At 46.5% G+C, this 26,092-nt stretch overlaps 2 protein-coding genes across 2 annotated transcripts in view; both read right to left on the bottom strand.

The window, feature by feature from the left end:
* LOC126568841 (dolichyl-diphosphooligosaccharide--protein glycosyltransferase subunit STT3A) overlaps nucleotides 1-26,092 on the bottom strand; it is a 129,214-nt gene that overhangs the window by 52,023 nt on the left and 51,099 nt on the right. The gene's annotated exons all lie outside the window — the stretch shown is intronic.
* LOC126561819 (uncharacterized) lies at nucleotides 5,155-25,976 on the bottom strand. The gene is made up of 27 exons (XM_050218152.1): nucleotides 25,882-25,976; nucleotides 23,098-23,949; nucleotides 22,384-23,008; nucleotides 22,235-22,302; nucleotides 21,017-22,160; nucleotides 20,834-20,934; nucleotides 20,526-20,747; nucleotides 20,249-20,450; nucleotides 19,684-20,174; nucleotides 17,679-17,832; nucleotides 17,489-17,612; nucleotides 16,167-17,412; nucleotides 15,890-16,092; nucleotides 14,752-15,276; nucleotides 14,288-14,642; nucleotides 13,969-14,196; nucleotides 12,452-12,567; nucleotides 12,051-12,278; nucleotides 10,435-11,163; nucleotides 9,420-9,772; nucleotides 8,965-9,308; nucleotides 8,421-8,874; nucleotides 7,872-8,300; nucleotides 7,679-7,760; nucleotides 6,083-6,186; nucleotides 5,798-6,005; nucleotides 5,155-5,343 (listed from the first exon to the last, which is right to left on the bottom strand). Exons 2-27 carry the CDS (start codon nucleotides 23,834-23,836, stop codon nucleotides 5,155-5,157), a joined length of 9,663 nt encoding a protein of 3,220 aa, XP_050074109.1. The 5' UTR covers nucleotides 23,837-23,949; nucleotides 25,882-25,976.

Here is a 26,092-nt window from a genome sequence, read left to right as displayed (position 1 = left end):
CAAGGACTCTTGAAGGACTCTTGAAAGACAAGGACCCTTACCCGGTGAGAAAGTAATGCAAATCGAGTCATCATGCTAGAACACAGCACCCAACTAAAACATCTGTGGAATTTAATTCCTGTGTTAAAAGATGGTTTATACGTCAGTTTTGCTAGGTTTCTCTTTGCTTGCTGCTTTGTTTTGGGATTTTTTTTTAATAGTTTTATTATCGATAGATTTCTAAGAACATATACATGGTCATTTAATCAACTGCTTTAGTTTTTGCTCATGTGTTTTTTTTTCTTCGGTATTTGTTTTGTTTGCCGTTTAGGTTCACCGTATTTTTTTTTGGTTTTGCTTACAGTTTTTGCTCTCGTTTTTTTTCCTTTTTTATTTTGTTTTGCCACGAACTTACTTAGAAAAGTGCACATATTGGTAATCTTTAAATAGTAAACAATTAGCCTTAAACGTAATTAGTTTTGCGGTGGAATTGTAATTTTTTTCTTCTTCTTTTTTCTCTCTTAATAACAATTAATGTTTTATTGTTTGCTTTTCATTCTTCGGTTTGTTCTCCCAGCCTACTTCTTCTACCGTTCGGCCATATACCATTTGTCAGCTATTTACCATTCGTATCTTTCCTCCTGAAGTGCTCGACTATTGCGTCTCCAAATTGCTACTCTGCACTGCTAGACATTCAATCAATGTTTCCAATCCTTCCCAACCTCCGCCCTCTTTCGCCTCTTTCCCGCTTAACCTAGGCTGATTTGCAATTAATCCTTTAAAACATCTATACCAGCATTAAGAAATACATTGCTTGTAAAGTAATTTGCAAGTACCGCGGTTTGCGATACTTCTGGCCGCCATTGCCGCCATGTTTGTTTTTGTTTTGTTTGTGTTACTAGTTTAATGTTGCTTTTGGTTTATTGCTATTAGGTTTAGAAAATGAACAGTTAGAAATGTTTACGTGCAAAAATAGTGCTATCTAAGACAACCCACACCCCCTCCCCCGCCCTTTCCTCCTTCACGCCCTTTTTATCCAGAGTGTTTCGCCATATACTAACGATTGAACGGGAAACACAAATCCTCGCACACATCATACATCGTGCACCACGTGGTGATGGTGCATAAAACACACACGGCCATTACCCGTGGTGGTTGCATTTTACGAAACGAGACACAGAAGTAGAAGAACTTGTACGCTTAACCCTAAACACACCAGTTGCCTTGTGTTTGTACCAAAAAAAAAAAGGTTTGCGAACCTTTGTTTGTGTTGTTTGCCATTGATTCGTGTCCTCCGCGCATATACGGCCGTGACAGTTGAGTGTAACGTCTGACGTCGGACATTCCCGAAAACGAGGAGTGGGACATAGAGTTGGTAAAACACAAGCGTGATTTTTTGTTGTTGTTGGTTTTTTGGTTTGTCTTCACTTTTTGTTTAAACATCTCTTCCCTCTTCATTTTCACCATTTTGCTAGGGCTCAAATCTTATCACAGAAGGCATCTTTTTGTTTTTTTTTTGTTGTTTTTTTTATCCGTTTGGGCTTTTTAGGTAATGATTATACATCATTTTTGGTCCTAGTTTAAATCTCTGTAGACGTAGTGCTGTAGCTAATTTTAGTTTTGTTTCTTCTCCGTATAGTTTCTAAATTGTAGGCTTACAAAATCGGTCAAAACAATCAACAGTTAACGGAACAATAGTTTATGCTACTTATAGTATTCGAAAGCTTAGGACGTAGTCGTTAGTTTTTGTTTTTTCTTGTTTTGTTTTGTTATTAAAAACACAAAACATACACATTCTGTGTAAGTGTGTTCTATGTATGCGTTTGTAATGGAAATGACTCGTTGAATGTAACTGTGGGACTATTTATGTATGTTTGTGTATTGTGTGTACGTGGAAGGCAAATCTTGAATTGGGATTTGTAGATCGCTGAACCCGTATCCATGAATTCTCCCAAAATAGACTTAAATCTAATATATTATTTGTATGATTTTGCTTCATTTTGTATTTGTTTGTTTACCCAAAACCCACGCACACATCCACAATTCATGATCAGTGACAGAGTGTTTGTGTGTGTTTACAAGGTTTTTCAGACCAGTAAAACAAGTGTTCACATGATTAAAACAATACTTGCAAGATTTGAAACACATCAATAGTCTCAAATCCGCAGCATTTGTTATAAACATGTGGACAATTGTTTTACTGCGCCTGAAACAAACATTGTGACTAGTGATGGGCAATGTGCTACAGTGCGCCACAGTAGCACAGTATTTTTAAGAACTTTTAACTATGAGTGAGACTGGTTTTCGGCATCGCATGCATTACTTTTGGTGGATATTCAGATAAATCATCATTCAGAATCGATCGTTCATAATGAACACGGCCGCCATAGATGATTTTTAACTCATTTGTTTTGAAATAAACCTCCAAATGACGGTTACGAATATTCGAAAATTTTATACTACCGAGTACTCAAGAAGTAACTGGAGATTCTGGTAACATCAAAAAACGATCGAGCTACACTGTAAAAAAAAATCTTCGATCTGAACGATCGTTTCTGAACGCTAAAAGAGTTCTTTTGTTTCGTAAAAAAATGCCTTACACGAGCACAGTATCCCATCACTAAATTGTAACTATTACCCAACTTACTGGACAGCTTGGTTTGAGCAACGTGGCTTACAGAGCAGTTGCACGTCGAAAATTTAAATAAAAATTTCACATTTAAAGAAGTAACTCGCCGTTAACCACCACACATTGCCTATCGAATCCTTTGAACTATGCTTGCTGCGCTAAAATATATGTATATTTATATATTTTTTTTAAAAATAGTATCGTGGTGCCGTGGTGATTCGCGTTCCCCCTGGTCAACCTTTCCGTCCTCGTTTTACATTAAGTGAACCGTATGCCGATCAAAAACAACAATGACTGAGTGTTTTCATGAGCATGTGCGTGGATGACACTAATTATGAAAAGGAAACACACATATATACTCCGTACGCCTGTCACGTTGTGACGGGTACTGCAAACGACATAGAACGTGTGTGTTAGTGTGTGTGTTTTAGTGTGCGTGTGCTTAAAGGTGTGGTTCTATGATCGTCATTCGATTCTAGATATCTTACATGTATATATTATTGCACATTTCCCTTCCCTGCCCGTCCATTTGAAGGGACACACATACATACACACAAATGTCGCTTTTCTTTTTTATGTTCATATTTTTTTTTTGTTGCGGTAAACCTAAGTGCATCCGAAAGAACTAGCACAAAAAACCCAATCACATCTAGCCGTGGTATTCAATATCGATAATTACAACACTTACATTGAAACATGTGAAGAAAAGAAAATTAACCGTATCGCTACGAGAAGATCCTTCCTAAGATGCTTGCTACTCTCATTCGTTTTTTTTTCGTTATTTTTTGCTTGGTTTTTCTTATGCTAGAAAATCAGTCTCTGTTCGGGTGATGTATTAGTAATAGTTATGTTTTTTTCTTTGACAAATTGTTAGCTTTTACTAATGTTGTATGTGTCTGTATAGGTGTGTGTGTGTGTGTTATTTTAATACAGATGTGTAGTGTTGTGTGAAGTATCTCTTTTCAGAGAAAAGGGGGCAGCTGCTGCTCCTGGTAGCTCCGCGTTCACTGGGAGCGATGAGCTTGAAAAGTGCTAGTAGCTACCTGGTGAGGGTCATGAGGGTTGACCTCATGAGCGGGAAGAGCGGGAAGAGTGCTAGTAACTACCTCGTGGGAGTCAAGAGCTCGAAAAGTTCGAAGAGCTACTACAAATGGGAAGAGCTTGAAGAGTGCGAAGAGCTACCTCCTGAGGGTCAACAGCTCGAAGAGTGCGAAGAGCTATCTTGTGAGTGCAAAAAGAAAAGTTTATCCCTATTTTTTTGATTCTCTCCAAGAAGACGGCTCTTTGCCGTTTGGTCGAAAGCTAGTTCCTAGTTTTTTTTTTCTGCTAGTGAAATATACGTAGAATTTGAGGAGAGTGAGGAGCTACCTTTGTGAAATATAAGAGCACACTCAGAGGCCTCCCGGTAGCTCTCGAGCTGAACCGGAAGGACTGACCCAACACTAGTGGTGAGACTACGCGTGAGTGGTGTGTGAATGAATACTGCTCTCTCTATCGCTCTTTCTTCCTACTTCTCTCTTCCTCTCTCTCTCTCACACACACACACAGTGAGTGTTTGTGAGTGCGCTAGCGCCTTAGTGTGCGGTACATCTCTACGTTAGTGCTATTTGGATTCATGCCGCTATTTGCTGAATCGATCGGTAAGTTTGCCCGTAGAAAAATGTCTAATTGTGTGACATGTGTGTGTATTACAGTATTTTTGTTTTGTTTTGTTTTGGTTTCTAACTTTATATTCTATTGGTTTCTCTAGCTTTTGCTTACACTTCACTTATTTCAACCCTTTTGCTGTATTTATTCGTATATAATACATATTCACAATACATGCGATATGCAACACGCTAAAAACGTTTAGATCAAACTGAACACATATAAATATTTGCAAAAATCGTTAATACGGTAGCAGCGCGGACTAATGTATTTGTCAGGTTTGTAAGTGTTTAGTTTGTGTATGCTAGTTGCTGAGTACGGAAACTTTTGAGTACGAATCAAAAATGTCACCAACACACACACACACACTAATTAGAGTGTTAGATATATAGCTGTAAACGGGTTTTGTCATGCCATTTGTATATAGTTCTGTGTGTAATTTTCCTGTCGTAGCTACCCTATATTGCTATATTATTTAAGCTTACAGCACAAAAGTGTATTAGATCACGTCGCCGGCTATCCCGCTGGATTTTCTCTTCGTGCTATGGGTTCCGATACCTCACTGAACGTTAGTGAACCTGTTTTGGAAAAGATGTCGTTGTGGCATGTTTTGGCTGAAGTCTGCCTGACAACCCCTGGAAGTCCCCCGGAAGTGTTCACCGGAGACTGTTGATTGCAACACCTTCAAGGTGTTCAACCGCACCCCATCCTAGTTGGGTGTCGCCCAACAGACCAACAAACGCTACAGTCAACTGCTATCTACAGCTTGCTTCGTTCAGCTGTGAGTCAGTGCCGTGTGAGTTGTGGTAGCGTCTTTCTACATTGACAGTGACCAGGTCCGTTCAGTCACCTTACTCCATTTCCTGTACCTCGATTAAATGCTGTCTAGCTAATCTCATTCAGTCACTATTTACCTCACTCCCGAGCAGCTTGCACTCGGCCTCGGACCATGGTTTGGCAGCATAGCAGTCATGGCTAGGAACACGCCTCTGTCGCGATATTTTGCAATGCTGGCGGGAATTCGCGTTGACTGCGTTCGCTTCCGAGGGTAGCAAGAGTTGCTGTTGCTGCTGTAGTTGCTGCTGCTGCTGCAAGGAAATACAAACAGGCGCACATCAGGTTTTGGGGGCCTCGCGTTCCCGCGTCCAATAAAGCTCACACGATCGTTTCTTCAACCTTTGTAACGTATGCATTTCTACCGAGGGGCCGGCTGTTTGCAATTCATGCCATCAAATCTGTCTTGAAAGTTTAGAATAGATAGTATAGTGGGTTCTATTCGAAAGCTTAGCTCAAGGACACGCTAATTGATGTCGATTCTACACTCCTTAGGACAATACTGTATGATACACATATAGTCAGAGCTATTGCTATATACGTGATCGAGAGGGCGTTATCGCCATCGTAAGCTACATTCTGTACAGTTGTGCAAAGCACGTGGACACGTCGTATGCAAAAAAATACGTTTGTTGGCAGGGTCTAATAGACGATCCTCATCTTCATCTTTGACTGCGCGCAATGAACCCCTCTTATCGCTCGACTCACCTTATTCAGTGCGTTGGAGTAGTATTTGCTTTTACTATCGTCCTCCTCCGATTCGTCCTCCTCGTCGATTTGTGACTGCTTGAATCGGATAAGCGGCGACGACATCTTGGGCGAATCTTTTATACTACTGCTCTCATTCAGATCTTCGTCGGATGGCTGAGCTGGCTGCTCCTTCCGGTGTATAGAACGCTCCAGTCGACGCAAAAACCTGCGGGAAGAGATAACCAAGATGGTAGGACAGCTACTATTAGCTTGGGTTCTTTTCTAAATACCTTGCGCCCATACCTTATCTGGTTTCCGATCGCCTTCAGCCGCCGTATTTTGTATGGCGGCTTGCGCAGATCTTCCGTTGGCGTTGGTTTCGGTAACATCTGGCTGTTAGCGTTCTCCTGCAACAGGTGCGTTGAATAGAATGGAACGAGGGGTGAAAAAAAAAAGGTGGATTTGATAGCGATTTGACTACTCCTGCTCTTTCCTACTTTTGCACGCATTTGGAAAGGGTTTTTTTTGTAGTGAAAGTGTATCTGGATTCTGTTCTAATTGTATGTAAGATCGTAACAAGTGGACAAATACGGTAGTAACTAGACGCTACGAGTACGCGCAAAAACTGAACGCTAATCTCAAGTACGCAAAGTATTTCTTCACAAAACGAAAATGTATATAAACTAGGTCGCAAATTACGCCACATATGGTAACACACACACATAGAGAATAACTTCTTTTTTGTTCTTATTTTCAACACTTTTGTTCAGTATGTGCAGATAACGAGAAAAAAAAAATAGAACGAAAACAGAACATACTGAAAGCACATCACCAACATTTGCTGCAACGAGATTCGCAGGCTGTAAAGACGTTTTCGCAGGACTATCAAATCAAGTGACTACCAAGAAAATCAAAACCAAAAAATAAAAACAAACCCTTAAATGCGTTTCTAGATATGTACACTAAAGTGTCAACGAATGCGCAAACAGAACTCAACAGGAACAATGTCACAAGATACACGTAGAAAACTATAATCAAAGCTTTTAGTAGAGTAACGAAACAGAAACAGCTGCATTTATTGCTATATAGTAACTCGCTAGAGTAAGAGAGAGATAGAGAGAAGGCGGCAATTATGGCAACCAACACATCCACTTAAGAACAACGTTTGTACAGTTAACGGTGTACTAGTGAGCTAGATGAGTAATGGCGGCTGGATGAGAGGCTAATGGATGCAGTAAAACTCATGAACGTGTTGACTGTTAACAATAACTACGCAATTATGATTAGGCTGCAAGAATCATTTCGCCCACGCACTGTACGCCGCGATGTACCTAATAGACGACTGTTTGTGGCTGCTTCGATTGATTTGACAGCGCATAAAAGACACACACACATCGGAACCTTTGTTTTTCTGTTTAGTACGCCTAGCAAACAAGCTGAGCACAAACACGATTTCATCCGCAAAATGGCCGCGCAGAAGAGAAGACTTAGACTTAAAACGGAAGTAGTGGAGAGTAGTAGAGAGTAGTAGAGGTAGCAGTAGCAGTAGTAGCAGTAACGCCAAATCGGCAACAAGGATTTCCCCATGGCTTCTAAAACTTTTTAGTCAACAAACACAGGGTTGAAAGATGCATTGATTGGATGCGCAATTACCAGTGGTGTGCTGAAGGGACTACTAGGTAAAAGTCAATAAAAAAATAAATAAATATATATATATATATAGAAGTCAAAAACACAGTAAGGTGAGTAAAATGTGAGCAGCTAGCCGCAGTTTAAGTAGACCGCTCTTTGGCTCCCTCTGTTCTTTACTGCCCTGTGCAGCAGGAGCAAAACTGCATACACTAAGATCGGTATCGGAGGATAGGGCTGGTGGTTGGTTGCGATTCCCGCTATACCTACCTGACCTTTACCGTCGCCATTATTATCGCAATGTTCCACCGAATCTTGTACGGTGACGACATGTGCCGTACCGGCTTGATCTGTTTATTAGGAGCAGTAAAGAGAAAGGTAGAGCATATTAATGTCTGTGCGTGCTTGTGTGCTGATTCTGACGTCTGATATCCGAAATAGCTTTTAATGTAGCGCACCTGATTTGCCTGCTCGGATTGCGTACTCCCGGATGGACGTCAGCGACTCCGTAGACGACGAGCTGCTTGCCAGTGGCTGACGATGCACGCGTCGTTTGGGACTTTTGCGCGTTGATGGTGCACCACCGGTCGGTTTGCCACCTGCCACGGTGTGCTGACCGTACTGAGCCACGTTTTCCTTGCTGCCTGGAATCTCCAACAGCACGGAGGTAGATCTGGAGGGTGACTGCACCGCTACACCGGATCGGGCCACTCGCCGATCCTTTCTGCGGCCGACACATTTGCGATGCGCGGTGACGACGGTACTACCGGTGCCACCCTTCCCATCCGACGATGGAAAATCGTATAGCCCGTCCGAGTCCGTGAACGGCAGATGCTGATCCTTTTTGCCGTAGAACATGGGCGAAAACCGTTCCATGCTGGCATTGCGTTCGCTGGTGTGCGGAGTAGAGGAATGAAACGCATCGAAACGTTGTAGAATGTGCAGACAGAGAGTGTGTGTGTGTTCGACAGAGCATTCCCGTGCATTCAGCTCAGCGCCAGCACTGGCCTACCTCAGGGGACTGTCGGAGCGGGACGAAACGGGGGACGGCTTGTCGTACCCGGCGTCCGACTGGATGACGATCGCCGGCAGCTGCAGCTGCGACATCGACAAGCACTCTTGGCTGAGGATGTCGTGCCCGGTCTGTATCAGCTCCTTGCCAAGGTACAGCTCCAGCTCCTTGGCGCTACGTATTTCGCCCTCCTCTATTTTCTCGTCCAGATGGTCCGTACCGATACCCTCGTCGTTTGACTCTAGCAGCGGCTCGTCGGACAGCGTTTCCGAGTCGGACCGCAGCCGAAACGAGGACGCCTGATGCTGCCCAAAGCCGGCGGTTTGACCGGTGTTGGTGTTACCCATGCTGGCACCATTGCCATTATCTGCCGACCGTTTCCTTACATTAGATGATTGTCGTCGATTGTTGATTAGTGAGTGAAATCCGGTGTAACCACCTGGGCCGGCTGGACCTGGAGTATAAGCGATCGAGAACGGGAGCGCATGAAGCGAGAGAGAGAGAGAGAGCCTCCAGACAGTTCTGCAACCAAGCACCGACTTACCTGAACCAGGTTCGTCGGATTCATTCGGAAAGAGTGGATTGTTCGATCCGCAACGGCTGGGACCGGGGCTCGCCATGCTAGAGTAACCGGATGAGCTGAGATTGCTTTCGGACGGTGCACGATCACCACGGATGCACATCGAGAACGGACTCAAGTAGCACATACCGCCGGGCGGACCAAGACCACCGGCACCATTCGCTTTCGAACCTTTCGAGCCGATCGGATGCGCCGGCGATGGAACGTCCGCGTCCGACACGACCTCATTGCTGTTGCAGGTGATCGTGATCATTGGCGGATCGAATGGGAGATCGAGTGAGGTTGGCTTTTCCCACTGCTTGAGAAATCTGGAATCACAAAAATATCTGAGCTATAGCGGAGGAGCGTGTTCGGATGTTGTCAAAACTGTGTGGCAGTAACCGTGCAACGATCACTGTAAACCACCGAAGCTCGCTTACCTCTTCTGTTGCGGCTGTTTACCACCTGTGTTCGATAGTATGCTTGCGTCGAACGACTGGTTGGCACGTTGCGGTGGTGGTGAGCCAGGTATTACTACCACCGTCGTGCGTTCCTTTGTTGGGCTCGGCTGCTGTATCACTAGCTGTGGAATGATCAAATCACGCGGCCGCTCGGGACTCTTGCGTTCGGGTGTCGGTGGATGAATGTCGATCGATATCATCGGCAGCCCGAGCCCGGCAGGACCGTCGACCGTAGTGTCGCTTTGCGAGGACGACAGTGTAGTAGAGGACGAGTACTCGCCACGGTCCGGCTCGTCCGGTGGCCGTATTTCGATCGATAGCTGATGAGGCTTCTGAATACAATGAGGGTTAGGATCAATGCTAGTAGATATGACGTTTGCTTGTTCATAGGAGCAAGGTGATAGAAAAAGGTGGGATCAGGTGAACGGCACAGTCTTTATCAAAGGGTGATAAGTGCACAGGTGTTTTGTGGAGGACAGAGTAGAAACGGACGGAATGGTTGATCCGATCGATCGTTAAATAGGGCAAAGAGAAACGTGTAAGTGAATATAGAATTTCCAAGCTAGAAGATAGATTTGTATATAAATGGCTGATGGTTTTTTTGTTTTGTTTGGGGTTTGGGTGGATATCGGTAAGCAGGTAAAGGACGAGATGGGGGGGTGCAGTGTGCAATGAAGACCAGATTGTAGACAAGTATAGGTTAATAGACAGGAATCTATAGTTATTTAACACAAATCAGTTAAAGACAAATTGTATGGAAACAGTTCGATGTTGTATCTGAGTAATGGTGCGGTTTCGAACGATATCTGTACTACACTTAGATGAAGTTGTTGTACAGTGACAGGATGTGTTGAGGTGTAAGACGATCTCTGATCAAGGATCCTGGATGTGGAGTAATGAAGCTGTGCAGTGTTGCAGGTGTTGCAAGATACAATGGTGAAGCGTGGTCTAACACATCCTAATAGTCATATAGTCCCTCCCGAAGGACACTTACGTGATAATCTTCGTATCCACTGTTGAACGTCACCGACATCGACTCGTCGTGTATCGACTGCGGGGTGCGCATACGCTGCGGCCGTGGCATAATCGGCGTCAGTGCCGGTGATGGTATCGGTGTCGGCATTTCCCGGATAGGCGACAGACACTTGTTGTTGATGCCGTTGCTCGGTATCTCGAGCAGAATCGTCGGCGGATGGAGCTGGGCCGAGCTGGCGGACGTGCTACTGCTGGTCGTCGTGCTTGCGGCCGATTTGTGCGCACTGAGCGCGTCCAGTACCGGCACCTCAATCGTGCTCTGCCGGTAGAAGACGGGCGAGTCGGACGTACCGCCGCTCGAGTAGCTCACCGGCGTATGGTTCGACGACGTGGACGAATCGTCATCGCCCGGCACATCGTCCTGCGGGCTGGAGGCGGTCGGTGTGGACGACGGCGAGATGACGATCGACGACGGTAGCGTATTGAGCGCGGTGCTGGACGCGGCAAAGTTTTTGAACATCGCCAGTATCGAGTCGGCACTCGAAACCTTAGGCCGCGTGCGGCGATTGCTGCTGCGCAAGCCAAAATCGTGCAGCGCTAGCTCGGAGCTGGAAAGCGAATCACTGCCCTGGTTCGACGAGGTACTGTGAGGCGACCGGATTTCGTTTGTGCACGGTGACGGCGGTACGGAATTTGCGCGTGGCTGTACCTCATTGGGAAGACTTAGGGCACTAGAATGCTTCGTTCCCTTTTTTTTTTTGATGTTGTTGTTGTTGGTGGGATGGGGCGAGCGAAGCAAAACGAACAAGAAACATAAAAAAACGGGAATGTGTGGAATGGCGGTGGGACGGGTGAAGAGATAAATAGTTTTCAATGAGCTGATCACCCAGTCGGACGAACGGTTTTGCTTGCTTTAGAATTTCTGTTTGGTTTGTTTGGTTTTGATGGATTGGAGGGATATCTTGGAGAGCGAGAGACAGGGACCTGAACAGAACCGGCTTGCATGGGGTTGGTGGTGGGTACACTAAGAAACTAGACACCGTACTTTAATACCCTCGAAGACTAGCGCTACACCTACACGGCACAACAAAAAAGCTCATCGCTTGTGTAAGTGTGTGTGTGTGGGTGGGTGGGCTAATTCGGTGACTTAAGGGCTGCAGTTCACGCGCACATCTCTGTGCCTAATAACACCGGCTCTGGATTTTTCGATCAATAATTGGTAGTACATGTTAACGTGTCGATGTGTCAAACTAACAACCCAAACAAAATGAAAAATCAAAATGGACGATACACTAATGTATAGCAGTTAGTAGTCGGCAAACTGTAGCTGTAGAGGTAAATAGTACTAGTGGTAGTAGTAGTAGTAATAGATTACAAAACCAAGCCTAGTTTGGAACGTTCAAAAGCCGGACGTTTGAAAGCGGGATGATGTATACAGAACATGAGGGTTCAAACGGGGGTTCCAAAAATTCCAACAAAACAAAAGACGGTAACGGAAAAACAAAACGCAATAGTCCAAAGAAATTGGAACGGAACAGGAATTACACGTACTACGAGTTCGGTTTCATTTTTTTTTTTTTTTTTGTTGGTTTGTTGGTTTTCGATTTTATGGCAAGCGTGCGTGCAACTACTCACATTCGCTAGGTCCTCCGAGCCGGAGCTCATCTCCGCCGACACCTTACTGAGCAGCCGCGCAAAGGTGACCTTCTTCTCGAGCTTCGGGTCCGATATCTGCCGCACCATCGACGTGACCGAGAGCGAGTTCTCCGAGAACGTGGTCTCCTTCAGGCCGGCCTCCGATTCGGCATAGTTGGCCTTTAGCCGTGTTTCCGAGAGTTGTATCAGCTCGCCCAAGCTTACCTGCTGTTTGGTGAATTTCGGGAAGGGTACCGCGGGAGGATGAGGAGGGAGGAAATGGAAAGAGAAGTCGGAAAACAGAGAAAAAAAGGGTTCAAAAATGTACCAGTACGGAGTAGTACGCGAATATCCGGATGTTCTGAGGATCTTTTCCCCCAAAACACTTCTGTCAAACTGACTTTAGTGGCGGCATTTTGCGCGGGTGAAACCAGCTGCTGCAGGATCTGCTTCTTTTCGTTGACGTTCTTCTTGGTCGGGGTGGAATTGTTTCGCTTTTTTCGGGGCGATGGTGTGCCTGCGAAAAGGTGGGCGGAAGCCAAAGAAAAGACAAAACAAAAACGAGTCATTGGTGAGATTGCACACAAGGCTTTTGTGGGGAGGTGTGAGTTGCTAGGGATATTGAAGGACAAGGAAACTGTGTGTGTGTGTGCTGTAACTGATTGGAAACGAACTACTACTACATGATGGAGAGAGAGAGGGGGTAACTGGCAAACTCATGCGCTAATGTATCATGTTGGTGTGTTCTAGTTCAAGAAGAGTATTGCATACACCAGCAGAACTTGTGGAGTCCTGTAGTATGTCATTGCTTCACACACCACACCATCGTGTATATGAATCAAATTGTTTGAGTTATCAAGTCAAGAAGTACTTTACATTGATGAAGATGAAGTTTAAGAGTGCCAGCAAATGTGTGGCATAACCGTTTCCATAGCTTAACAATTTGTCTACATTTTGCACCAATTAGGACTCTTGAATTAGGAGGTCCCTTTCCAGACAACTTTGAATGATATCATGATGGAAGTTCCTTTACCCACACTCTTCAGACTCCAAGAGTTTACCGATTGTGGATTGTTCAGATGTATGCATGAGGCTCTTGGTGTACCGCCTACACAGTTTTGCGATACGCTGATATTCTAGTACAATTGAGTATAATTGGAAATAGGAAATAAAACAAGAGCAAGCCGGAATACGCTATCATTACGGTGCAACAGACAGTTAACGGTTATGGAACTTCTACACCTAGAAAATGTGTTAGATAGATCACTAGGAGGAAACACTTGCTATGTTACTTTTTTATAACACACGGTGCGAAAGACACACAACACAGTTCTAGTTTAGAGAGTTAGCTTAGTATCAGTAGGTGTTGCTTTTTTTTAAGGGAAAAGGAGTACAGGAATGCAGGAGAGAAAAGGGGAAGGAATTACTGGTAGTAGCCGGTCAATGTACACGTAGTTTTTTTTTTTTGCTATTTTAAGGTCTAATATATAGGTCTAGAAAACAGCTACTACCAAACGAGACTAAAAACCAAGGAACCAACTGTACAACTCGGTATAACAATAATTCGAAAAATATAATAGACAGACAGACAGATCAAGAGCGAGAGTAAGAGAGAGAGAGAGAAAGAGAGAGAGAAATATAGAAACAGTGAGCAAAAAGTAAGAAGGAGTTTATGTACGACGAGAATGAAGTTATAGAGCGTAAAGCAAATGAACATCAGCAAGATTTACAGATCGTGAGCAAGGCACTAAACAGACACAGCTTGAGAGGTTTTTTTTTTTGGGATAGTACAGAGAATAAGATTTTTTTGTTGGTGTTGTTCATTCAACATTTGTCGCAAGAAAAAAAAAAAGGTAGGTTTTTTTGTTTTGGTGCTATGTTTCGATTGTTAATTTAATCATATCTTTGTCTGTCTTACGTCGAGGAGGGGGCCGTAAAAGATCATCTAAAGAAAATGTTCTAGCGGTAGCCCCTCCAACTTGCTGTGGGCTGCTGAGACTCAATATGGATGGTTTTCTTATACCCAATCGTCCAAAGATCGTCCGGTGCGAGGCGGGCGTTGTCGCGTTCGACGACGATACGGTACCGGCCGTAGCCTGCAGCTGCTCGCGCAAGGACGTGTTCAGATGGTGCGGCGGGAACGTACCTGTTGGTGGCGGAGGGAAAAAAGAGGAAGACAAGAGATGCAGCAAGCATTGCAAGCGAGCCGTAAGAAGTGGGTACCAGGGAAACGCTACTTTTGAAGTGGCGATCGTTACTTCGATTCAGCTGTGTATCGTCCGCCAGCAGCTTTTCGATCTTCTCCGGAAAGTGACGCTTGGCACACCAGACCAACCCGATCACGGCGAGCACCACAAACACGGTTATCAGCCCGAGCCAGAACGGTTCCTGTAGCATACGTTCCGAGAGCGGTTTGTAGGGTATGTGCATCATGCGCTTCTCGCACCGTGGTCCTTCCCACCAGGCGTGACACCGACAGTAAAAGCCACCATTCTTCTCGAAACATTCGCCCCGGCTTTCGCACGGATTGTCGGCACAAGGTTTCTGACGCTGGTCGCACCGCACCCCGACAAATCCTGGCTGACAGTTGCACTGATGTGTAGCGCATTTAAAGAAAGGAGAAAGTACAAGTTGCACACCATATATACCGGTTTACTGATGCTATATTTTTGCGGGATAATAGCGCTACAAGCACACCTACCTTAAAGCTGGTGGGCGTAAGTTCACATTTGCCAAAGAAGCACGGTTCCAGCTCGCAGATGTTCAGTCCACAGAAGCGACCGGTAAAATGGCCGTAACACTGACAGATGCCTCGTTTCTGGCCAGCGATAATACACTTACCACCGTACTGGCATGGGTTCGGTTTGCAGCTCTCGACCCACTCGTCCGTGTTGGAGATGAGCTTCATCTTGTAGCCGGCATCCTCCTGCAGGCGTACCGTGGCGTTCAACCGTATGCCTGTACCGTTCGCATTGCGCTGCCGTATGTGTATAGTGTTCAGATACGAGGTAATGTAGATCGGAGCTGGCTTGCTGAGTGTATGGCTGGCCAACGGTGGCTGTCTTAGTTTCGCCGCACCGTGTGCTGATGTGTAATGATGCTCTGCTGCACCATTATTTAGCAGGATTGTGTCGGATTCCACGGTAGTCGGTGGTTTGCCGGTTGTTGGGTGATGTTCGCACAGGTGCCAAAGCGTACCGTTACTGTCGGTGTAGTTGTCATAGATCTGTAAAGGCAATAGAATCGTTTGGTGATGAGTAAAGTGCTGCTTCGGTTGGAATCAATTCTGGAGCGCTTCAAAATTTCTAAGAATAGGATCTTGGAATTGGTGACGGAATCGGAATTGACTCCGGATTAGGAACTGGATCTGGAATCGGAATCGGTTCTGCAATCGACATCTGTTCTGCAATTGGATCCGAAATTGATTTTGGAAGTTTTGGAAAGGTTTATAATTAGTTCGGGGACCGTTTCCGGAAATTGATCCAGAATCGGAATTGGCTTCGCAATCGGTTCTGGAATCGACTTCTGTTCTAGAATTGGTTCCGAGGCTGATTTTGAAGTTTTGGAATTTTTTGGAATTGGTTGAGGGATTGTTTCCGGAAATAGGTCCGGAATCGGTACAGGAATTGGTTCCACAATTGTTACCGGCATTGATTCTGAAATCGTTTCCATAGTGAGTTTCGGAACCAGAAACGATTTCAACAACGGAATTGTAATAAGAATCGATTCCGAACACGGAATCGGAACCCGGTACTTCCGAATCCGAGTACACATCACTGGAAGCGTTAAGTACATAATGTAAGCTTGCAAATCTTAGTCTACTACTACACGGCCTTTACCTCTATGAAACCGGTCTGATGGCATCCATGTTGGCTAAATCCGACGCCGTACAGCTCCAACAGAATAACCTCACCGAGTGGAGCGATCAGATGCTGCGTGTAGTCGACATCGTACGGCATCGCTTCTGGATAGTTGAGCGAATAGAGCATGCCGGTTGTCTTGTTCGAAAGCGTTATAAAACGCTGTTCGTTCACATGTGCCACTAATGTAGAGGGAGAGGGAGAGTAGCAAGAGCTTTAGTGCATCTGTTAAACTGATCCCGATGTCACTACTTACATGTCTTGAAGATCGCATGGAAACCGTTCCCTCTCGGCGACGCACCCGTCTTCAACCGTACCACTAACCGTTCGCCTTTACTAACGAACACACCATCGTTAACGTGCGACAGATCCGCAAACGGTTCAAACGGCCCGTCCGCAATGTCCACCAGCAGCGTCGCGTCCTGTGTCAGATCGGTCAGCAGAAACTCTAACCACACACGCCGCCCGAACGGTGCCTGTATGACGTACGTGCAGTCAATGTTGTTCAGCAAGAAGTACGGATAGTTCGGGCTCCGGATCGAGCCCTCCTTTGAGGTAATGGTCTGCAGCGGACAGCCCGTCATATCGACCGTGCTCCACGTGGCCGAAAAGCCCGTCCCGCTGATGGAAAAGTCCGAATGGAAGCGCACGATTGCCTCGTTGCCGGTGGAGATAAAGTTAAACCGTGCCATGTTGCTATCGTGCGTACCACACCAACGCACGTACGGCAAAAACGATGGCGTAAGCTCGTTGAACTGCAGCAGAGGATCGTTTAGCAGTGTGGTCGGATGTAAGCTAGCTGACTCACGCTCTGCCGCACTGTCCTGATCACTGGTGGCGTACTCTGGTCCCGTACTGCTACTAACGTATCGGATCCGTCGCTGGTACCTAGCACCGGACTGTGTGTGGTTGTCTCTGGTGGAATAGTTGTCTGGGTATGCGTATCTCTTCTTCGTATCTGCACCCGTTGAACCGCCGGTCTGCGGTAAGCTGGGTTCTTTCAGCTCGCGAATCTTAGCGCCGCTTCCATTGCTGTGCAAGTACTCTGTCAACGGTGCGGCAATACCAGCATACTCTCCACCAGCTCCCGCATATCCGCTGCGTGCGTTCGGTTGTATGGGGAAGTTTTGTATGCTGATGTAATCATACAGACACTCGTCCTGATGCTCGAGATCGAGTTTCTGAAACTGGATGATGATGCGACGATGCTCCGGTGCAACGATCCTTATCCAGAAATCCGTTTGAGCAGGGTAAGGATTCGGATAGCCGGGCGAGAGTAGGTGACCCTCCGTGCCGGTCAGCGTTTGGTTTTTCACCATCGTTTCGTCCAACCGTGGCCGAGGCTTCTTGCAGACGTATCCACCGATCATGGTACATTTTTGTGCCGTCCAGTGTAGGCCGGAGGAAATCATTGGCGTTGGTGATACCTTCCACTGTAAACCGAGGCAGGCAGGTACTTTGGTCGTTTCGGACTTTTCTGGTCGTTGACCGGGTAACCAGCCCTGGTACAATGTAACCAAGAGAAGTTATCTTAGACACGAAGGATGGTTGCAAAAAAAAACAACTGTTGGTAATTACCTCAAACAACAGCTTCACTCCATCCACCCACTCCAGGTTTCCGTTGACGGCGATCTCCCCGCCAACCCAATACAGAGATCTTGGCGTGTAGTCGATACTGTTGCGTATATTTGATGTAATGAACCTAGCAAAAATCGCCAAAACACAAGTTCAGCAATACCTTCCGCTAACGGACTACCGACGTTCTTACCTCTGCTCGTCCGTTGTTGAAATGGAAGCAAGTTGTGCACCAATGCCGCGACAAATCTGCTGAGCAGTCGTCCAGTCAACATCCGGGTACGAGATGATCAGGTAGCAGGAGTTGTTGTATGCTTTGAACCGTTCGTCGTGACACTCGGATGTCACTGTAATCGGGTTTTGATGCATGTTTGATGGAATAGCAAGATATGTTACATCATCACAACGCGAGCGTTACGGCCCGGGAGCACGCAAAAACAAAACGAAAAACAAAAACAGAGGAGACCTCGCCCAACAGGATCATCTTTCGTCAAACGACAACTAGATAGTTTTCGAGTGCGATGGCTTTAAAGGTTTTCGAATGTGAGAGCCTAGAGGGCTCCGGGCTGAGCTATAAATGATCTGTTGTTGATGGTCAGCGAAGTTCGACGGAAACGGGTACGGCAAATGATACTAAAACTCGAAGCGCAAGTGTATCAAATCCAAACTACTAAAACAGATAACGATAACGCGAATGACAACCACATCACATAATTCGGGGCAGACTTAGGTCGATAAAACAGCGAACTTCAAAACCAGACATGCAATCTAATGATCGTTCGGTTTTTTTAGCCATTCCTTGTTGCGGTTTCAGCAGCAGCAGCAGAGCATATTAATGAACATAGTAAATCTAAAATCAAAACATTTGTTTTTCGGATAAGGACAACGTATACGCACTACTTGGAGCAAACAACAATAACAATCGGCAGCGCAGCAAACTTTGCAACCTGCCAACTTCGTTCCATGTTGAACGCCTAACTCCACACTGAGCGGAATGCGACCTACGTCAACGAATTCATAACAAACCAAAACCAAAAAATATCCAAACTTCGAACAAATGCCTGTGAACACGTGAGCAAATGATAAAAATTTTGCAAAACTCGAACCAAACACACATCGCAAGATCAATGTTCCTTATCCTGTTCGGCAAAGCGACAAAACCCGATAAGAGACGCACTAATCGAACGCTGCCCAAAACTCGACTGCGGTTTAGGACACCCGGTTTGACTGTGTTAAGCCGGTTTTTGTCTGGGAATGCAATCAGAATCCCCAAAATGCAGATGCCAATACGAAGTAAAAATGGGCAATCGATTCGCGTGCGGACTTGCAATACGGGCAAAAGGCGTAGAAAAAACAATATGGCGTCACAGAGCGAAATGTAATTTTTGGCTGTTGTTGCGCAAACTAATGAGTTATAGGTTAAAGGCAAGCGGTCTTACAAACTATAGATATTGTGTATAGATGTTGGCTGATGTATGTTTAGAAAAGAATATCAATCAATCAATCCGGGAACTATATAGAGAGCGTAGGTAGTTTCAGGCAGAAAACTGTGGAGAACAGGTTTGCACTTACCAGGTGCCCTCGGCCTTCCTAAGCATTTGAATATAGGTATTTCAGTTTATGCATGTCACAGACGGTGTACGATATTTGTATTGCGCGTCTTTGCAAACGCTAAGCTTCTACGTGTATAAGTATTGTTCTAACTTTTTGGGGGAGATTTCTTAAGCTATTGACATCTGACAGTAGACATCTGACATCCGGAAAAGGAAATGATAATTGGCGAACGGTACACCCTTCCGTAAGACTAGTGCTAGTGGCCTGCCCTGATGAACGTAAGTTTGAAACCGTTTTTGTATGTGCGCGTGTGTTTTTCGTATTTCTTCGTGATCCTACCCAAAAAATGAAAAATTGCTTTCCACAAAAGAAGGGAAAAAACATAAACCAATTCTTAGCTGTGTTCAGGATGAAGATATTAGAAGAATAAAAAAAACGTAAGCATTAAACTTAACAGCTCCTAGTGAAAGGGAAAGGCTCACTAAACGAAATAGTGGTCAAGTATTTGGGGAGCTACTGCCAGAGTGACGAGTAGTAGTGTTATTGGTCCAGACTGGAGGATTAGCTATAGGTAAACTCACTATATCGATACAGAACGGTACACTACGGAAGCACGGAGATCCCACCACTACCGCCCCACTTACCGTTTTCCATCGATATCCTAGCCTTATAGCCGCCATAATTGTTCGAATAGTCCGACACGAACCGTAGTCCAAGCGATGGTCCCGTCGTTACGTAGCGCAGCAGCTTCAGCTTCGAACTCCAATCGCCACAAATTTTCCTCGGTACACTGCCCAAGCTAAGCTCCGGCAGTGGCAGACTGCTCGTGTACCGGGAATCGCTCGGCTGCAGCACGATACTTGGTACGTTGAAGTTAATGTTGCCTCTGGTGTCGGTGTCACCGGCGGCAGCATCACCACTGCCTGCACCAGCACCGGCAGTACTCCGACCGATCGCGGGCGAATTCGTACCGGTTTTGGCACTTTTTCGCCGATGCTGTACATTGTAGCGACTGCTGTGGCGTGAGTTGCGAAAGCGAAACAGTACCGTGCTGGAAAAATCTTTCGCCGACTTGGATGGTTCGTACGGACCGGTCACGTCCGGTTCGACTAGCTGCAGAAAGTCGTAGGAGCAGCTGCAAAGACAACCAGAAGCGAGCTTGAGTGAGGCTGCCGAGAGGCCGCACTACCGGCGTGACGTGGTACTAACAGTGGTTCGTTCTCCAACACCATCTCCTCAAAGTCCAGCACTACACGGTAGCCTGGTGGTGCCTGTATCAGTGTGTAGCAGTCGACACTATCGGGATATTGTTGGGGAAATCCGGGACTCCATACCGTTGCCTTCGATCGTTCCACGCTGAGTGTGACGGTTACGTTGCATTCCGATTCGTTCCAAAGTCGCTCTGGAAGCTCTGTAAAAAAAAGCGCAATAAGTCTATGCCATTGATCCACCACCAACACATGGTGGGTGGATGTGGTTGAGCTACCTTCATCCATCATTCGCTCGCACAGGAAATAATTGCGGGCATCACAGTTGCGATCGTTCCACATGTATGACAGGGTGAGCGGACTAACGGTCGGTGTGGTCTGTCCACTACTGGACGCAATCTGAAAGTGGCGTCGAATTTCGACGCAATCCTGCCCGCTGAGCCCATCATCATTCGGTTGCCGATTGTAGTTTTCCTGGTGCACCCAGCCTGGAAACCAGTCTGCGTTAACGACAGGCAGAAGAACGATAGAGAAAAATGCACAATTAGTACTAAACTCGGTTAAGAGTACAGGGTGCGATACGTACTTGAGTATGTGAAGGCATACTTGTCATTCCATCGAAAGTCACCCTCCACGGTGAGATCGGACGCACCAATCCAGTACGCATTGTCATCTTTGTAAGCCGGACTAGAAGGTAGCAAAACGGGAAGAACATGTTAAAATCAACGCTCGGCATCGCGCACGTCGTCATAGAAAAACGACGCCTAACCTGTTGAAGAGCAGTTGATCGGTGAGTTGCTGGTCCTCGGACGAGCGTATTGACATTAGGTGGCCACCGAGCCGGTTACATTCGAATTCCGCCTCCTGCCACGGTAGCCGCCGCTCGATGGATGAAATGCAGAACTGAGTGGTTGCTATCCAACCAAAGGCACAACGTGAAGTAATGGATTCAATCGGGTTCGCCCTATACTCGAACAGCAGTGTCGCCGTACCGTTCTCACGCAATCCAGTGGACGCGGCCAACGAGGCTGATGCGGATGATGAAGGATCGATTGAATCACGGATCTCATCGATCAATGGTTGCTGTAGTTTGCTCACTTTCACTACGATGTTGTTACCGTTGGACGTTAAGATGTAGCGGGTCGAGTCCGAGCTAGCGTTGATACAGGACGCCCATCGATGTTCGGCGTCTTCGAACACCTCCACCAACATACCGTTTGCCGAGGAGCAACGGATCGGTGCTAGAAACTGTTGGTTCCCAATGTCCAGGTCGATCAGATCCAGCTCAACTGGTACATACCCCACCGTACTGTCGTTGAGTTGCCCTGTATGGTGACTCTGTTGTCGCCAGTCATTCGTCAGCAGTTGCATAGCTATCCTATATCCGTACGGTAGATGAATGCGAAAGTAGCAGTCCAGCGAGCCGTCACCGGGCCGCAACTGTACCGTCCCATTCTGTTCGCGCAGTGTCATGTTGTAACAGTAGTCAACTAGTCTATACTGCAAGCTAAACAGTGGTGAATTGTGCAGCCACAAGGTGGTGTTATGATGTGATTGAAAGTGAAACGCCCGCTCCGATGCTGGCAGCTCCTCCAGTTTGCCACAGAGTGATATGGTTTGATGACCACTACGAGCTCTCGATTGTTCGTCGTCCTGACCGGTAAAGTGATTGCTACTGCCAGCATCGCTGGTACCACCACTAGCGTCCTGGTGACTGGGATCGGGCATGAAGCGAAGAAAGCCACCACCCCGGCACGGTGTATTGAGTCTCGTCAGCTGTACTAGCAAACCGGGTAGCTCGTCTGGTTGAGCGGTTGGACGTGATGGAAAGGTTAGGCTACAGTCCTGATACCCAGTCGGAAGGTTAGTCGAAGCGATCCTGCCTTGCGCTTGCCTGAGATATAAGCTACACTCTGGAAGGGTAGAAGAGTGAACATGAGCTTTCATGGTTCGAAGCAATCTAGACGATCTTGAAGATTATGCTTACCTCGTAAAAGCACCATTGTGTAGATCAATTCGTAGATCACGTAACTAGTCATTGTTCGATATAATATTCTGAAACCCCGCAAACAAAGCCATTATTCTGAGAATGTTCCCCACAAAAAAAAAAAAACTCTCTGACATCCCGAACCTTACCTAAAGTAAATATTTTTACTCTGATTCTCCAAACCTCCACTCGAGCTACCGCTACTGCTGGAGCTGTTAAAAATGGCTCCATACGCTTGTGTCCCCGGGACGGACCAGTTGATGGTCGCTTGCTCCTCTAGCATACCGTCATGCTTCCAAACATTACGTGGGCATCGTTTACCGGCCCGTTTTGTGTTTAATGGCCGCTTTAAGAGCATTCCAGCGTCCTCGAACTCTAGCGAATTCTCGTCCAGCGTGCTGTCGTCAGGGTCGTCTCCATCCACGTCGTCATAGGACCGTGTGGAGTCGTGGTCGTTGTCCACATCGAAATAGGAAGGAAACGGTTCCCCGAATATAACGCGCTGTTTGTGGTGTTGTTGCTGCTGCTGTGTCGCGTACGCATGATGAAGCCAGTCGATTTCCATATCATCGATCCAGGTACTACGCGGTATACTATCCACATCACCCACCGTTTGCTTGTACCCATTACTCAGCTGTCCACCATTATTCACGCTCCGGGTAGCAAACTGCCCAACCGGACGTGCCGTTGATTGGTCAAAGCTGTAGGGATCGCCGACTAGAGATTCTATGTAAAAGTCTCTAATTTGAGTATCCGGCGAGCGTCTAGCTTGCACTGGAAAAGAAAATTGGGTTTTATGTTTCAGAAATTCGTCTAACGCCAAAAAAAAAAAAAAAAATCGTGCAACCGGACCGGTAACTTACCTCTGTAAACAATTTTCGGCACAATTCCGGTACGCGTTTCTAGCAGATCGTGCGTGACATCGATGTAAAAGTTGGTGTCCTCCTCTTCCGGGCTTCGGCGCACCGGTACGACGTGCTCCGAGGATTTCAAATGCTCGACGATCCCGGAACCGCACGGATTCGCCGAATGGCGTCGCAGCTCATCTCCCGGGCCCGCCATCTTGGTACCGGAGCTATGATTCGGACGCACGTAGTATGTCGAAAAGCCATCACGCGCCATCCCATCCTGCTTCCGAATCTCTTCCTCCCGCGCTTCCTCCCGCTCGGTTTCCTCCTCCACCTCCTCCTCCTCCTCTTCCATAGCATCCTCCTCCGCTTCTTCTTCTTCCTCCTCTTCTTCCTCTTCTTCGGTGGTGCTCAGACCGTCGCGTTCGGGATAGTCGGCCAAGCTTTCCCTGGGCACCAGCAAACGCTCCAGGCTCAGCGGGTTCGGTTCGTCGGGCATGCCGTCGTGCAGTACCGGTGCGTTTGGCTTCGTTTGGCCGGCGTCCTTCGTCAAGACCAGTATCGGATTGTGGTCGTCTCCGGCCTGCTGCTCGTCGTGCACGGACTCGCTCAGTAGCTGCATGCCCGGGTAGGCGCCGTTCGGGCTGGCGGTGTCGGCTGCCAGGGGCCTTGCGCCCAGCACGGGCCCATGTGCGAACAGCAGCAGTAGCGCCACCATTACCGCCGCTACTCTTCTTACAACTACGCACTTCATTTTCCTTCACACTATTGGCACTACCAGCAATACCGAGGTGCAGCACATACTTCGGCACTGTTGCTGCACTGGCACCCACAACCGGAACGGAGCACGGAACCTAAACAAGACCTCTGCAAGCACGCGGAACATGAAAGCATCCAAATCTACAAATCTACAGACTGTGTGCGCCACGTGGGTGACGCCATGCGTAAGTTGATGTTCGGGCTTTTTAGTGAGGACACAGTTTACTACAAAAAAAAAGACGCACACACACACGCACAAGCTGCTTTTAGGATGTTCCAAGGAATTGTAGTGCATTACTTCCCAACTGCGAAGTCCGACATACAATAAAAAAAAATGATGTAATAGTGTCGTCTACCTCGAGGAATTCACTGAACACTTAAACCCTTCAGCAAGTCCACCTCACAATTGCCAACACAAACATTGAAGTCCTTGATGCTGGAGATGGCCCTTTCACTTGACCCGTTGCTCCTATCGCATTAGCTAGCAAGGAACGCATTACCATTTTATGATGTTGCTCCACTTATAGGCTTGGTGTGTGCCTTGGGTGCCACACTGCTACAACTTCCGGAAGCACACACGCGGCTCAATATTTGGGCACACAACACCGTTTGCATTCTATCGATTTTATGTGTTTTATGGGGAGGGAAGCCAGCGATTACCAACGCTCGGCGACTCGGTATTGTAATGAGCTAGCTAGGGTTACTACATCTCGAATGTACGGGTCAAGATGACTGGATGCATTATATCACAATGGGGACAACAATTCTAACTGCTTCTTCGACTTTTCTTCTTCGTCTTTTTCTTCTTCTGGTCACAAGATGTTTTTACTCATCTAGGTTGGATTTTACCTCACCAGGATGGGACGAGAAGACATCCACATTGCCATGTAAACAAGCAACCACACTTCACATATAAAAGGTAGTACACCCACCAAACAACAGTCCAAGTTACTAGTTCACTCCATTCGGGCTTTTCTTTCCTTTTTTTTCCTTTTTGTTGCGTGTCTGTGTATGTCTGTGTTTGCTATAATGAAGCATCACAGCACAAGAGAGGAGCTCAACAACCTCCAACGTTAATGATTAATCAACAGGCAATCAACACACATTTGCTGTCACGCACACCTCACTTTCTGCAATTATTACACACACATATACAAACATAGCAAAATGCATGGCTCTGCTTACACGAAAGACATCCTTGGATGTCCTCTTTTGCATGAATACACGGCATGTAGGGCATGTCCTTGGATGGGTATGCTTTTTTATTTATTTATTTTTTATTTTTTGGTGCCTTCAACCACCTGCTCCATCATTGTACCGAATGTGTCACAACGACCTGTTTTAGTTACCGAGACGATGCGCGCCTGCACATGCAGTAGTTAGTATTGCATACTACTATACCATTACTAGTACTGCCAGGCTTCCTGTCACCTAAACTACCAACTCCTTTCTTTGTTACATGGACACTTTCCGGATAATTCGCATTATCCGGACCTCGCATTACCAGCCCGACATGGAGTTGGAAGTTTGGAGCGCATTCCGAGGGCGGCTAAATTAGCATATACATGTAGGTATATTTACATGTGCATTATGCATGCTTTTAGGTTACCCATTATCTGTTACATCTTCGATCAGGTTATGCTTTTAGAATAAAATAAAAAAAAAATCGATAGTCAATTAACGTTTGCCCACCCTGCCGTATCCGCAAACCTACACCACTACCGGAGCTTGCTTTCCCGGACGGAATGGGGTAACACTTGCCGAACCTGGCTGATGTACAGCAGCCCCAGTGCCCCGCTCTACCCCGTAAGAATAGAGTTTTATCCTCGCTTTGCTGCTTGTTTTGGTTTGTTTGTGTGGTTATGTTTGTTTGCTTGCAGTGGTTACTCGGATCTCTCGATGTTTGGATGATGTTATTTCGTTGATGCGTTTTGACCGTACTCCCGCTTCCTTAGAGCTGCTTCTCTAGCTACTACTGCTGCTGCACAGCGATACCCGGACACACCATTGTTACTTCACAACGCATCGCTACTACTCTACCGTTTCACAACGTTATGCTAGGTTGCTTTGTTGTATCATCCCTTTGGAACGCTTCTCCTTCGCCCTTTGTGCGGGGTAGCTAGGCATCGTCACTACACGACAGATACTCTCAGACTGAAGGAAGGAGAACACTATTGCTGTTCCCTGTGTGTTCGCCCTCGAAGAATTAGTCCACCGCTCGCGCTCTGTCCCATAAGAGCCTCACAAGCGT

Source organism: Anopheles maculipalpis, chromosome X, assembly GCF_943734695.1.
Source record: "Anopheles maculipalpis chromosome X, idAnoMacuDA_375_x, whole genome shotgun sequence".
In the NCBI taxonomy this organism is placed as follows: domain Eukaryota; kingdom Metazoa; phylum Arthropoda; class Insecta; order Diptera; family Culicidae; genus Anopheles; species Anopheles maculipalpis.
The sequence above is the reverse complement of the archived record's forward strand: the minus strand, read 5'-3'. Positions and strand labels throughout refer to the sequence as shown.